We start from the raw sequence: 12,767 nt of genomic DNA, 5'->3' as shown, positions 1-12,767 counted from the left end.
GGACAGAGGTGTATGTGCTTGCTCCCCTGTCACCCCCTGCTCCCTTGCAGAGTATTTTAATAAATCAGCCTTTACTGTCGTCCACTCTGTCTCTGGTGAGTTCTTTCGCCCCCGCCCGCGGCCTCCCCCCGATATTACACGGTACACTATACGCCACACGGTCGCGCTTCCGCTCAACTCCTCAGCCGCGCTTTGGAGCGGGGAGCCTCGGATTACAATCCCAGCTGTAAACTTCCAGCTCCGGGGCCGAGGGCAAGCGGTGGGCGGAGCTGCTGGTGGCGTGGGCAGGGCTCCAAGTCTCGGGCGCTGCGTGGCAGGGCGCCGGGCGGAGCTGGGGCGGGTGGTCAGGGGATGGGAGGAGGGGCGGGGCGGGGCTCGGCGGCGGGGCGGGGCTCTCCGGGGGCGGGGCTCGGCGGCGGGGCGGGGCTCGGCGGCAGGGCGGGGCGGGGCTCAGTCTCTGGCCCCGGACCGCGCTGCTGAGCCCCGGGCGCGCCTGCCCTGCTGCGCGCACTTTCCATGGCGGGCCCCGGGTCGAGGCCGCGGCTCTGGCCGCTGGCCGCGCTGGCCCTGGTCCTAACGCTGACCCCGGAGCCGCCCGCAGCCCGGGCAGGGCAGGCGCCGCGCTCCGCCGCGCGGGGGCCCCCGGTGCGGCTCTTCACGGAGGAGGAGCTGGCCCGCTACGGCGGGGCGGAGGTAAGTGGGCACGGGAGTCCTGGTCCGACTCCAGACCGCGCCCGGGGTCGGGCCGCGGCCTCCCGGATCAAGCACCGGCCCCTCTTCCGCTCGCTGCGCTCCCGGGATCTGGCGGCTGCCCGACTTTGTTTTCCGAGCCGGCGCTCTTGGGGCGGGCACGGGGCCTGCTCTCTGGGGCGCGGCGGGGCGCAGGGGAGCGGGGCCGCGCCAGGGGGCGTGGGCCGGCGGGGTGTGCGATCCCGGCGCTGGGACCTCTCCGTGCCGGCGCCTTGGGGCTGAGCCGAGCTGGGGCGATCGGAGGGTGGGAATAGCCCCTGCGCGCGCGCACAGACACACACACAAGTCAGTCCTGGGGCGCCCACACAACGCCTCCCAACCCCCTGACCCCCAGTGGGGTTGGGGAGGGGGCGCTGGGAGGGGAGAAGGGCCAAGGGGTCTGATGGCAGATTGGGAGGTGGGGCAAATGGTTTGTTGGGACATCGCGGCACCATCGCATCTCAGAGTCCTCAGAGTAAGCGGGCACCAATTTCTGGCTTTTACACTCAGGAAAGCAAGTCATGCCTATAGTTCTCTCTCTCCAAACCCTCAGACCTGGACCCCCCAACCCAACTTAAGGCGCCTAGATGAACCATGGTGGGGGTCTGGGGGAGATGCAGCCTGGCCTTAGGTAGTGATGCCAGTTGGGGCATCATTTGTAAAGAGAGGTTGGTCATAAAGAGCAGAGAACACGGAGAGGAGAGGGCACTGTGGCCCTGGCAGGATGTGGGGTCACCCATCTCTGTGATCATGCTCCCAAATCACACATTTAAATGTTTCTCATTTTCCCTGTTTAAATAATGTCATGCTGGTGTTTGCTTCGGCAGCACATATACTAAATAATGTCACGCTGAACTTTTTTTGCACTAACATCTTATACCTTCGAATCTATCAAAGATAAAGCACAAAACCCATTGTCAGAACTGTGGGAAGACAGAACGGATCCCATGTTTCTAGCACTGTGAAGGACGAGCTGGGGACATATAAAAAGTTTGTATGGTTTGGCCCAAGAATTCCACATGTTGGAAGAAGCCTCAAGGAAAGAACTCACTGGATTAGAAAGTCATTTGTAGAGAGAGTCATAATGCAGCCAATTCTCGTTCTAAGGAATTGGAACCAACCCAGCACCTCAGGTAGAAGACAGGCCAGCTCATCTCTACTCTGCCACCGGCCCTGCGGGTCAGGGGCCAGTCTGGTTATTTCAACAACTGGATGTGTTCATAAAAAGAAATGTTACCTAGAAGCAAGGTAAACAATAGCTCCTTTATCCGGGAGACCATCCGTCCCAGTGCATTTTGGAGATGAAAGGAAATTTGGAATAGGTCTGCTTGTTTTTTGGTAAACAAAGATGTTGTCTTGGCCTTGGGCATGATCTTTTGTCCTGCAGACTTTGCCCACATCACTGATGTGTAAGTGAAGGTGGCAGTGGGGGGGTCTCAGTCTGAGCCTGAGCCCCCCATGCTGTGGCCCCTTGGGAAGAGGTCTTGTTAAGGGGCTCTGCAGGCCCTGGGCTCTGCCTTCACCCAGCAACTTCCTGCTTCCTAGGAAGACCAGCCCATCTATATGGCCGTGAAGGGGGTGGTGTTTGATGTCACTTCTGGAAAGGGTGAGTGGTTTGGACTAATGAATCCTTGTTTCTGGGGCACTCAGAAGCCAGAGGGGGCACTGGAGGTGGAGGAAGGTGAGGGGCACTGGGCTCACCCTTTCCCTCAGGTCCAGTTAACAGTCTTTGGGTGGTTCTTTTTTCTTTCTTTCTTTCTTTTTGTAAGATTTATTTATCTATTTATAAGCACTAGGTAGAGTCAGAAGCGCAGGAGGGTGAGAGAACTCACCAGAGCCAGAGTGGGGAGCAGAACAGGCATGCTGTTTTATGGTTTCTCTCGTGGTTATTACTAATGATGTCCTGGGGTTGGCCTTGTGACATCAAACACAGTTGGAAGGAAACAGACATGGCTTCCACCAACCTTTAAGAAAAATGAATCTTGGGCCTCCCTGGTGGCGCAGTGGTTGAGCGCTGGGTTGCGAAGCTGCCTGAAGCCTCTGCAGCGCCGGTTCGATCTCCGGCTGCTCCCCGGTCACTGGAGGAGGGTCCTGCATGGCGTGCAGACCTCTCCTGTCGCCTGCTGCTCCCCTCAGCAGTATACTTCGGTCCTTCTGCCTGCTCTGCTCCCCGCTCTGGCTCTGGTGAATTCTCTCACCCTCCCGCACTTCTGACTGTACCCAGTGCTTGTATAAATAAACAAAATCTTAAAAAAAAAAAAAGAAAGAAAGAAAGAAAGAAAAATGAATCTTTTTATTTATATTTTAATTATTTTTAAAGAGATGGTTGCTATTCTGTATTTTTTTTTTTAATCACACTCAGCTGGTGTGTGGTTTATTCCATATTCTGAATTAGTGGGATCCAGCCAGGTGCGGGGGTGTCCATCGAGCTCCACAGTGCCCCTGTTCCTCTCCCACCAGGACAAAGCCCCCTGCCCAGCCTGCATCATCCTGCTGCTCTGCACCCACATCCACACTCACGTCCTCTTCCCCCACTACAGAGTTTTATGGCCGAGGAGCCCCCTACAATGCCTTGACGGGCAAGGACTCCACCAGAGGGGTGGCCAAGATGTCCCTGGACCCCGCAGACCTCACGCATGACATGGTGAGCCTTTGTGGGGACACTCACCCCCTTGGCTGGGGCCTGGCCCGACTTACTAGGCCAGTGCTGCTTACCTCTGGCCACATCTTACTAGACCAGTGCTGCTTAGGAGCTTCTCATGACTCCCACTGCCACAGAATCAAGTCCAGGCTGTGAGTCTGTGACCCGAATCAGTGATGGGCATGGCCTGCCTAGCAGCCTGCCCTGTGCAGTGCCTCCGCTGCCCCCGGCCTCTCACCTATTTGCTGTTCGACTCTGAGACCCACTCAGGCCTCTGGGCAGCTCCGGATGAAGGGGGTGGGGAAGCAGGGTCACCCCACTCTCAAATTTCCATGAGGGCGAAATCAGTATGAACAAAACTATTTCCGGGTCCAAGTGATCTTAGCCAAAGGCTGGTGGTCACCCCAACTGTACAGCAAGGAGCCAGACTCTTAAGACACAAGAGGCACCCAGGAATTGAGAAGGGGAATGGGTGTGAGTGTATAGTGGGAGGGGGTGGGGGTTTATTGGGAAAGGGGGTGAGGCAGGCAGCACTGTGCCCCCTCTCACCCCAGGCTGGGGTCCTGCATCAACCACACAGCAAAATTGCTCCCCTCATCCCCCAGAATCATCTCTTTAAAAGATGATTGTCACTCTGTTGTGATGAGCTAATTTTTCTCTTGCCTCAGTGGGGCAGGGCTGGTGAGGCCCGGGTGAGGAGAGGCCAGGCCCACATGGAGTCACTCCCACCCCCCCACGCTCCCTGGCTTTCTCCTCAGACGGGCCTCACGGCCGCGGAGCTGGCAGCCCTGGAGGACGTCTTCACCAGAGTCTACAAAGCCAAGTACCCCATCGTGGGCTATACCGCCCGGCGAATCCTCAACGCCGACGGGAGCCCCAACCTGGACTTCAAGCCAGAAGACCAACCCCACTTTGACCTCAAGGATGAGTTCTGAGGTTCTTGGAGGCAGGGGACGTGGTGGAAACCCCTGAGGCAGTGCTCACCTCTGTCCCTGGATCTGAATAAAACCATCCAGCCTGGCAGTGGCCCCCTTCATTGCCCTTGGCCTGCGTTTGGCTCCTGGGGGCCTGCCCCTGCCTGTACACCAGGGCCGGGGGGGCACCACAGCTACAGGGGAGCCTTCCCCACATCCGCATGCTCCCTCTGGTGGAGCGGGGTTACTGGGACCTTGGTTGCTCCGTCTTTTTTCAAGATTTGCCACATTTTCTGCTGGGACCATGTTTATGTTAAGATAAGCACAGCAGTAAACATCCTCCGACACGGGAGACACCCGCACTTCCCTCTGCGGGGGCCTCAGCAGCAGTGCATGAGGGGCTCCCCAACAAGCCTGGGGGGCACTCCCAAGATATTGCAGAAATGGGATTAGGTGGAGGGGTGGGTATGGGAAGAGGAGGCGACCTCAGGCCTGTGGGTACACGCAAGAGAGGTGGCGAGGAGGGGGTGGGGCTTCTGGCTTCCAGTGGCCTGCAGCTGGGGGTAGTGGCGAGGCGGCCGGCACTGGACTGGACCCAGGTCACATCTTTCGAGGCCCCTTTTAGGGGCCTTTGGCAATGTCTGGAGACATTTTTCAAGTTATTCATCACAGCTGTGGGCTGCTGGAGTATCTGCATCCTGGGGGGCTGCTAACCAGTCCCCGTGCGCTGGACAGGCCCCCACAACTGAGAATTCTCAGGTCCCAACATCTCTGGCGCCGAGGCTGAGAAGCCCCGTGTTGGGCTGAACCCTGGCAATGTCACAGGAAAGATATTTCTTTGACAAGAAGCTGTGGCTCTTAGTAAAATAAACAGCAGCTACCATGAGAGAGACTGCAGTAAACAGAAGGCTCCTTGGTCTCCCTGCAGGATTCCCAGAATGTGACCTGCAGAAGCACTTGAAGAAACCCCACTTTGCGCATTATCGTCCCCTGGGGGACTTGCCCTGTCCCTTCTGAGGATCCCTTGGACCTTTGCTTGGCCCAGCAGCCTAGACTGGGGGTATAATGAGCTCCAGGTCCCAGAATCAGGGAGGCCTGTGGCCATGTGGTCTCGCCCCTAAATGGATGATGTCGGAACAAACACCAAGAGCTGTGTGTCCTGGGGGTGCCTGGAATGCGGCTTCTGCTTCCTTGGCGCCCTCTGCCTGCATCACCCAGTGGTGTTAGGGCTCCAGTCCCCAGACCACTCCCTGCCGCAGAGGGCCAGGTCCCCACTTCCAGCTCCCCAAGAATCTACCAGAAGTACTAGTCTCGCCACCAGCCCCCTTCTCTGGCCCCTCAAAAGGCTCTTATCCCTCCGTGCCTGAGGATCCCTGTCCTCCGGTCTGCCCCACCCCGTCCTGCACCCAGCAGGCCCCTGAGTGAGAATGCCCCCCACTTGGAGGAGCCTGGCCGGCCTTTGCCAGGCCCCAGCACTGTGCCATGAAGGAGCTCCCCAAGGGAAGGCTTCCTGGCAGGCCTGTGCCAGCTGAGTCTGGTAGGGTCATAAGCAGAGTTCCAGATATGCAAACCTGAAGGTTGGGTGATGGATGTCAGGGGTCCGAGTTGCTTTCTTTAGGCCCTCCCCAGGCCTGCGGGGCTCCCTCTCTTGGGCTGCTTCTTCTTCTCTCCACCCACCCTTCCCCAGTGGGGCCCGTGCAGGCAGTCATCAGCCCTGTCCGTCCCAGTCCACACCAGATGGTCCCGTGCGCTCAGCTCCCTCCCCGGGCTCCTCGGCCGACCACCTCCATCTTGCGCACTGGCCACCAGCAAGGAGTCCACAGTCCCCGGGGGATCTGAGGGAGCCACAGACCTGTCCCGCACCCCAAGGCTCATCCTGCAGGCTTCTAAGGGGGCCAGGGGGCTGAGTCAGCCACACTTAGTGGATCAGGCCAACAGCACCCTGGGGTGCACTGAGCCTCCTCCCCACCTTCATGCTTCCCAGTCCCAACTCGGACCCGGACCCAAGGCTCCCCTCCCAGATATGGGTGCCACACACCAGCCCCTCCCCCAGGTGCTGCTTTGGGGCACAGCCCGGGCTCTGGAGCCAAGTGGGCTTCCACAGACACTGAGGCAACCTCGCGGCCCTGGGGTCTCCTGACAGGGCCCAGCGAGAGGGGCCCTCCACAGTCTGCAAAGCCACCAGCTGGGGCTGGGAACACGCACCCCTGCTGAGTGGGGCGCCCAGACCTGGGGCCTCGGTCACTTTGCGGGGCCTTGGCTGGAAAGCAGGCGGTGCACTCACCTGGCGCCCACGATGATCCTGGGGCATCTTCCCCAGAATGGGCCTGGCTGGGATACCCCCCTCATTCCCAATCCCCCCCTGCCCCCCCCGCCCCCCCGCAAGCTGCGCCTGGACTGCATCCGCCCAGGTCTGTCACCCCCACCCCCGCCCGCAGCTTGTCTGGGGTCACCACACCTGGCAGGTGCATGGAGACAGGCTCCAGGTCGGGCCCACCTGGCAGAATCCGGTTTCATGGCTCACGACCTGCGCTGTACTGGGGAAGCCATGGGCATCCTGGAGGTGGCGCGGGTGATGGAGTCGCAGGAACCGGCTGAGCGCTGCACAGTCACACGGCACTGTGGCTTCGGGGCACAGCGGGCCAGGCCCGCAAACAGCATGTGCCGCGTCATCCACCTAAGCCAGGCTCTTTTGCTCATGGTTCGCAAGGCTGAGCACTGAACCAGGAGCACTTTCTGTAAAGGAAGCTCAATCCCAGGGCACTGCCCTCGGGAGCAGGCGCAGGGGCCTCACAGAGCTCTCCCCAGCCACCATCTGCGAGGCTCCTCGTAGGGCAGATGAAGATGGTCAGGCCTCTGCGCCATTGGCCTCTGTGGCCTTGAATGCAGGAGGCTCTTGGGAACGTGGGCTGGGGCACGCGTGGCTGACAGCGGACACCTGGTGTGGGCATGTGTGATGTGCACACCTGAGCTGAGAGGCTGAGCACATAAGGGCAGAGTCAGAGGGGACACAGAGAACATTTGGTGGAGAGCAGCGGACAATGAACCCACCCAGCCGAGGATGGTGGCAGAACGCACCTGCAGGTTCAGATGAGGCTCCTTATGCAGGTGTGGCAGCTCCTGCAGGTACCAAATGGCTGGTCTAGTAACTGAGAAGTGAATACGCTCACTCTGGGAGCTTTGTTCTTGAACTGGGTCATAACCTCCCCTGGATGGTTCCGACGAGGCTCAGGTGTTGCCACGACCATTTCCAGAGGCCAGTACTGGGGCCAGGGATGTCAGCACGGTTACCCCCACCTTAAAAAAGACACCCCGCAGCACATGCTGTTGGACATGGTCTCAGAGGCTCGCCCTTGGATCTCGGCTGACCCCAACCCTGGGCTGTAAATCCCCGCAGGCGGCAAGAAGCGTGGAGCGCGGCTTGCCTGCATCGGGTTCCCTCAGCCACAGTCCCCTCACCTTTAAAATGAGCACGATGGCCCTTGTGCCACCACGTACGTCCAGCTCCACACAGCTAGACCTGGACTGTACCTCTGTGCCCAACTGCCCACAATCCCCCCACCAGCAACCCTGGCCCCCTATGTTCTCTGAGGGATGATGTCCCCACCACCGAGGACATGAGTGACCACACAGCAGAGGGACTCGCAGAGGGACCCAAGATCACCCCACAGCTCAGCTCAGCAGGGTGATGGGGAGGTGTTTGCTGGAGGCTGGAGCTGGACACTGGCAGGAAAGAGCTGCCGAACAGCAGTCTCCTTGTGGGGAAGTGAGGCCCACCATTGGCTGAGATTGGTCTCCAAAGAGCCAAGGACTTGGAACTACGTTTTCCAAAGCGCTGCTCCAAGAGGGGCGAAGCTTTAAAAGGGGAGCTTTGTGGGTGGATTGGGCCTGGTACTTCCGCAGAACAAAGTCAGGACTATTCTGGAGCCCTGGAGAGCTGGAAAGCTTTGACTTCCCTTGGATACAGAAACAAACTAAAGAGGGTCTGGCATTACCCCAAAAACCGAGGAGCAGCTGGTGAGGAGCTGCTAGAAAGCAGACCTCACCCAGCTGGTTCTGGGAAGTATGAAATCGAGATCGCACACCCCAGAGAGACAGAACGTCTCACAGGAAAGGAGGAAGAGGAGCTGTGGCTGGAGGAGCGAGGGCGCCCAGGGAGGAGCGAGCGCGCCCAGGTCAGCTTGGAGCCAGGCTAATGCATTGAGGACTGGCGGTGGCCGCGGGGCTGGTGGCGCTGGTGGATGTGATGAGGGGGCCTGTGGGAGCCTGGGTATGGATGGAGGCCCAGGCTTGAGCCCAGGAGGGACCCTGAGTGGCCCGAGTGGCCGGGAGACACAGAGGACTTGTCTTGATGGGAGATGATCATTTCATCACTTTCTAGGGCCCAAGACACACAGTCCTGTGCGTAGCTGCCAGCCTGTTTTCTTTGACTTTGTCCTTTACTACGGATGTGGATTTGTGGGTTTCATGTTCAACCTCAAATAAAGCTTCCTTGGGTGGGAAAAAAAATCAAATAAGTGAGCGTTGTAGCTCTCCCACCAGAAACTGTCCCTGCTCCCCTGGCAGGGAGTCGCGCGGGGGAAAATCATAGGTGCCCCGGGTCCAGGAGCTGGTGACCTTGGTGACTCCCCCGGGGACCTCCCCACCCCCGCCCTCACCCCAGCCCCAGGACCGGGTCTGGGTACCGACTTGCTGAGCGGGGCGGGACTTCCGTGGAAATGCCCGCGGACTCCAGCCCGCCCGCCACCACTTGCGCGGGCGACAGCGCCCTCTGGCGGCCGACCTGCAGCCCGTCCCCACAGCTCTTCTTTTTTTTTTTCATAAAGGTTTTATTTATTTTTGTACAAGAGCTGGGGTGCAGGCCAGAAGCGCAGGGGGTGAGAGGATTCACCAGGGACAGAGCGGGGAGCAGAACAGGCAGACGACAGAAATACACTGCTGAGGGCAGCAGCAACATGTGGGCTTCTCGCCAGCCGGTGGGGATCGAACCCGCACTGCAGAGGCTGCGGACAGCTTCACAGCGCGGCGCTCAACCCGCGGCGCCAGGGAGGCCCCCCCCGCAGCTCTTCTAAGGTCGGAGGATTAAGCGCCCCCCCCCCCCAACTTCTATTTTTGGTTCCGGACATTTCCGTAATGACTGGCTAGGCGTGGCAGCCAGACGGCTGCCCGAGGGCCCGAAGCTTCAGGCCCGAGCCCGCTCCTCAGGCCTCGCTGTCCGCAGGCCGGGACCGCTGCTCTCCCGCGGGCTTCTCGCTTCGCACCTTCGCCCCAGCCGCGGAGCTCGACCGCGCCGCCTCGCTGAGCGCGGCGCGGGCAGCGGGAAGGCTGGGGCACCCACGAGTGACCGCTGGAGAGAACACTGCGCCCAGGAGCGGGAGGCCGGGCGAAGCAGAGAGAAGTTAAGCAACTGCCCCAACCTCACAGGGTTTGGCCGTCAGGACTTGTTTCTGGGGCCAACGTGATGGACCCGAAAGCGGCAGAAATGAGTGGCAGGGGCCGCAGACCCCTCCCGCCGCATCCAGGCCGCAGGCGCCAGCCTGGGCGCAGTGCTCTTTGATCTGTTCCCTCCTCGGTGGCAATGCCCAGCCTGCGTATCCCTGGGAAGGTTTCGATTCATCTCGATCTCCCCTCCGGGGTTGGTGTCGAGATGCAGCCTCAGCCTCACCCAGCAACTCCCTCACGCCCTGCCTGGGGTCCGAGGGGATAGCTTGCGTCCCTGATGACCAGTGTGGTCTCGGGTGTCCCCCACCGCTCCCTATGCCATGCCTGTCACAGCGCCGCTCTGGCTTGCCCCATGCAAAGAGCTGTCGTGCTCAGCGGGCACCGCGTCCTTGGGGCGGCCTCCCTGACCCGCAGGCCAGGAGCGGCTTCTCGCCCCGCAAAGCTGACCGGCTTCCCGCTCTGGCCACCAGAGGGCAGTGGCGTGTAGCGGTTCTCTTCGGCAGACGGAAGGGTCACCCCTGGCAAAGGCTATTAGCTGGTTCGCAGAATTGCCTAGAAGCCAGAGGGCTTCCCGAGGGCCCACAGCTGGGAAGGGGGCCACGCCGCGGTGACCAGGCCCTGAGAAGCGGTAAAGGGTGCTTGGTCCGGTTCGGACGCCCCGGAGCTGCCGCTAATGGGCGCTCACTGACACCCGTGCTGCCGCAGTTAACTGCTCGGGCACCCCCAGTTAACAGCCACCTGCCAAGACAGCACCGGGCGGATCCCCCGCCCCAACGAGAGGGCTCCATAACTTAGGACGCTGTCATTCCAGAGCCTCGTGCCCTTCCCAGCTCCTTCCACCCTGGAAGGCTACGCAAAGCCGCCCCTCGTGTAGGGCAGAGGAGGGAGGGTGTGTGGATTCTGGAACCCAAGGGGCCTGATGCCCTGCACTCTCACCTGCTAAACCTGCCTGCCTTACCTGGGAAACAGCTTTTTTGTGACTTATTTTGGGGCTTAGGGTGGGTTTTATTGGAATCCTGGTGTTCACTGCCAAGAAAACAAGCAGTGAAAGTCCCCACTCCTCTGACCCCCCCATAAAGGAGCTTCGCTGTCATCCTTGTTTCACGGCCTGTCCCTGCCGGCCTATGAGCAGAGGTGGGGACAGAGAGAGAGCTGAGGCCAAGTCACTGCCCTGCAAGGGCTCTCTCCGGCCGTGAGGCGGGTCTCTCCAGGAGAGACCAGCCACCAGCACACATGCACCATGGCCGGAAGCTCACGGGCAGTGGGGAGCTGGCCCCACACTAGTCCTGCATAACAGCCAAGAATCTGGCCAAAGACCAGCCAGGACCGGCCCTGGGTCCCCTGGTCAGCGGTCAATGTGGCTTTGGGGGACACCGATCCTCTTGGACCTCCTCTTTTCTTTTCCTCCACCTGAATGTTCCACAATGCCTCAGTCATTCCTGCCCAGGGGCCATTTCCTGAGGCGTCTCCTGGATCCAGCAGTGCGTTCAGCCCAAGACCAGGGGTCTGGGCCCAGGGAGGACTCTGGCCAGCACAGGAACAGGCCACGAGAGGCCCTGGGGGAGGAGGAAACCTCATGGGGCAGTGCCCTGAGGGCGGGAGTGAAGGGCACAGATATCGCTGCCCAAGAACAAAGTCACGCGAGGGCTCTTTGCTATCGTGAGCATCCAGCGCGGATCCCGCGTTATTTTTAATTATTAAAGGGAAGTTTTCCTTTCCAGAACAGTGTTCCGGCTCTCACTGAGTGGCAGTCCTTCCACCCCAGCTCTGCATTGGCCTGGGCGGTCCAGGGTGAATGAGGGTAGCTGAAGTCGGGATTCAGCCTGGGCTGGGACCTGGCCATGTTTGGCAAGGAAGGCATGGAGTCTCTGCCCATGCCCCCCGCCCCTGCCCTAAGAGGGCCTCAGCAGCAGCCTGGGCACCAAGTGGAGGCGCAGAGATGGTTTGGGGATCCGTCATGCTGGGGCTATCATGCTGGCCCCAGTCAGCTGCGGGCGTCGGCGGTAGGGGGTGCATGTGAGAGCGTGGGTTTCTCTGCTCCCACGGAGCCCAGAAATAGAATTCTGCCCTTTGTTCTGGAGGAACTGAGGCCCCCGCCGGGCCAGGCGTGGGTGTCCTGACCACAGGCCCTTTGTTCCTCTCCTGTCCTCCTGCCCTGACGTGGCCGGGGCCCTTCACGCTGTAGGCTGCCTCGGCCTGTCTGCTTCTGGGTGAAGGGTTTTCTCCAGCCTGGCATGGAGGGCAGGTCTGAAGGGGGCCAGCCGGGTGCCAGCGCTGCACGGCTGCTTCTCATGGGACCAGCATTGCACGGAAGGCCTCCCCGTCTGACCCTGGCCCGGGGCCACTTGGAACTGCCCTCTCACAAGCAGCACCTCCAGGCGGGATGCTTGCTGCTAGGGCTATAAAGCTTCATGAGCCAAGATCTGCAGTAATACTGCACCCCACCTTGTCTCTGTGCACACATTATGCACCAGTGTTTTCCTCTGTGAATTCCAGTACATGGCTCCCTGCCTGTGGGGCCCCCCAGGGTTCATCGAGGGGGCAGCCCAGGCAGGAGGCCACCTCACTCGTTTCTGTTTCCTGCGGGGCTTTGCACCTGCTAGTTCCCCCCAGAATGTCTGCAGAAGTGCAAAGTCCTATGCAAAGCCCTGGGGGCCCCCAGGCCTGTGGCAGGCACTCACCTGAGCACACCTGTCTCAGATCAGTGCTGGATGGGATCCAGGGACAAGGGCAAAGTTACTTCCCCAGACTTCATGTCACCCCCGCAAAACTCAGCTGGGGACCCCCATTGCTGGGACTTTCCTTAGCCCACTCCCCTGGCCTTCCGAGGTGCCCCTTCCCTCATCAGGCCTTCCTTTCATCATCCCAACTCTTGGAGATGAGTGTGCAGACTTCCCAAAGCCCCCACCACGACACCCCCTCTTCCTGCTCCAGGCTCATCTTCCTGCACTTAGCGGAATGCTGGTGAGTCAGCCCCTCCTGCCAGGCTCGCTGGGCGGCCCTTACTCATGCAATTCCCCTTCCAGGGCATCCCTGTGTGC

General features: G+C 60.2%; 1 protein-coding gene across 1 annotated transcript; it reads left to right on the top strand.

Annotated features, from left to right (window-relative positions):
• Positions 1 to 516: 516 nt before the first annotated feature.
• Positions 517 to 4,357, top strand: NENF (neudesin neurotrophic factor; the record flags this gene model as incomplete). Its single annotated transcript, XM_084245222.1, has 4 exons — positions 517 to 693; positions 2,275 to 2,335; positions 3,270 to 3,373; positions 4,129 to 4,357. The coding sequence occupies 4 exons, from the start codon at positions 517 to 519 to the stop codon at positions 4,303 to 4,305; spliced, it is 519 nt and encodes a 172-aa protein (XP_084101348.1). The 3' UTR covers positions 4,306 to 4,357.
• Between the last annotated feature and the right edge of the window lie 8,410 nt (positions 4,358 to 12,767).

The sequence above is a fragment of the Talpa europaea genome (assembly GCF_964194135.1).
Source record: "Talpa europaea genome assembly, chromosome: 10".
NCBI classification, from domain to species: Eukaryota; Metazoa; Chordata; class Mammalia; order Eulipotyphla; family Talpidae; genus Talpa; species Talpa europaea.
This window is presented reverse-complemented; position numbering and strand designations above follow the sequence as displayed.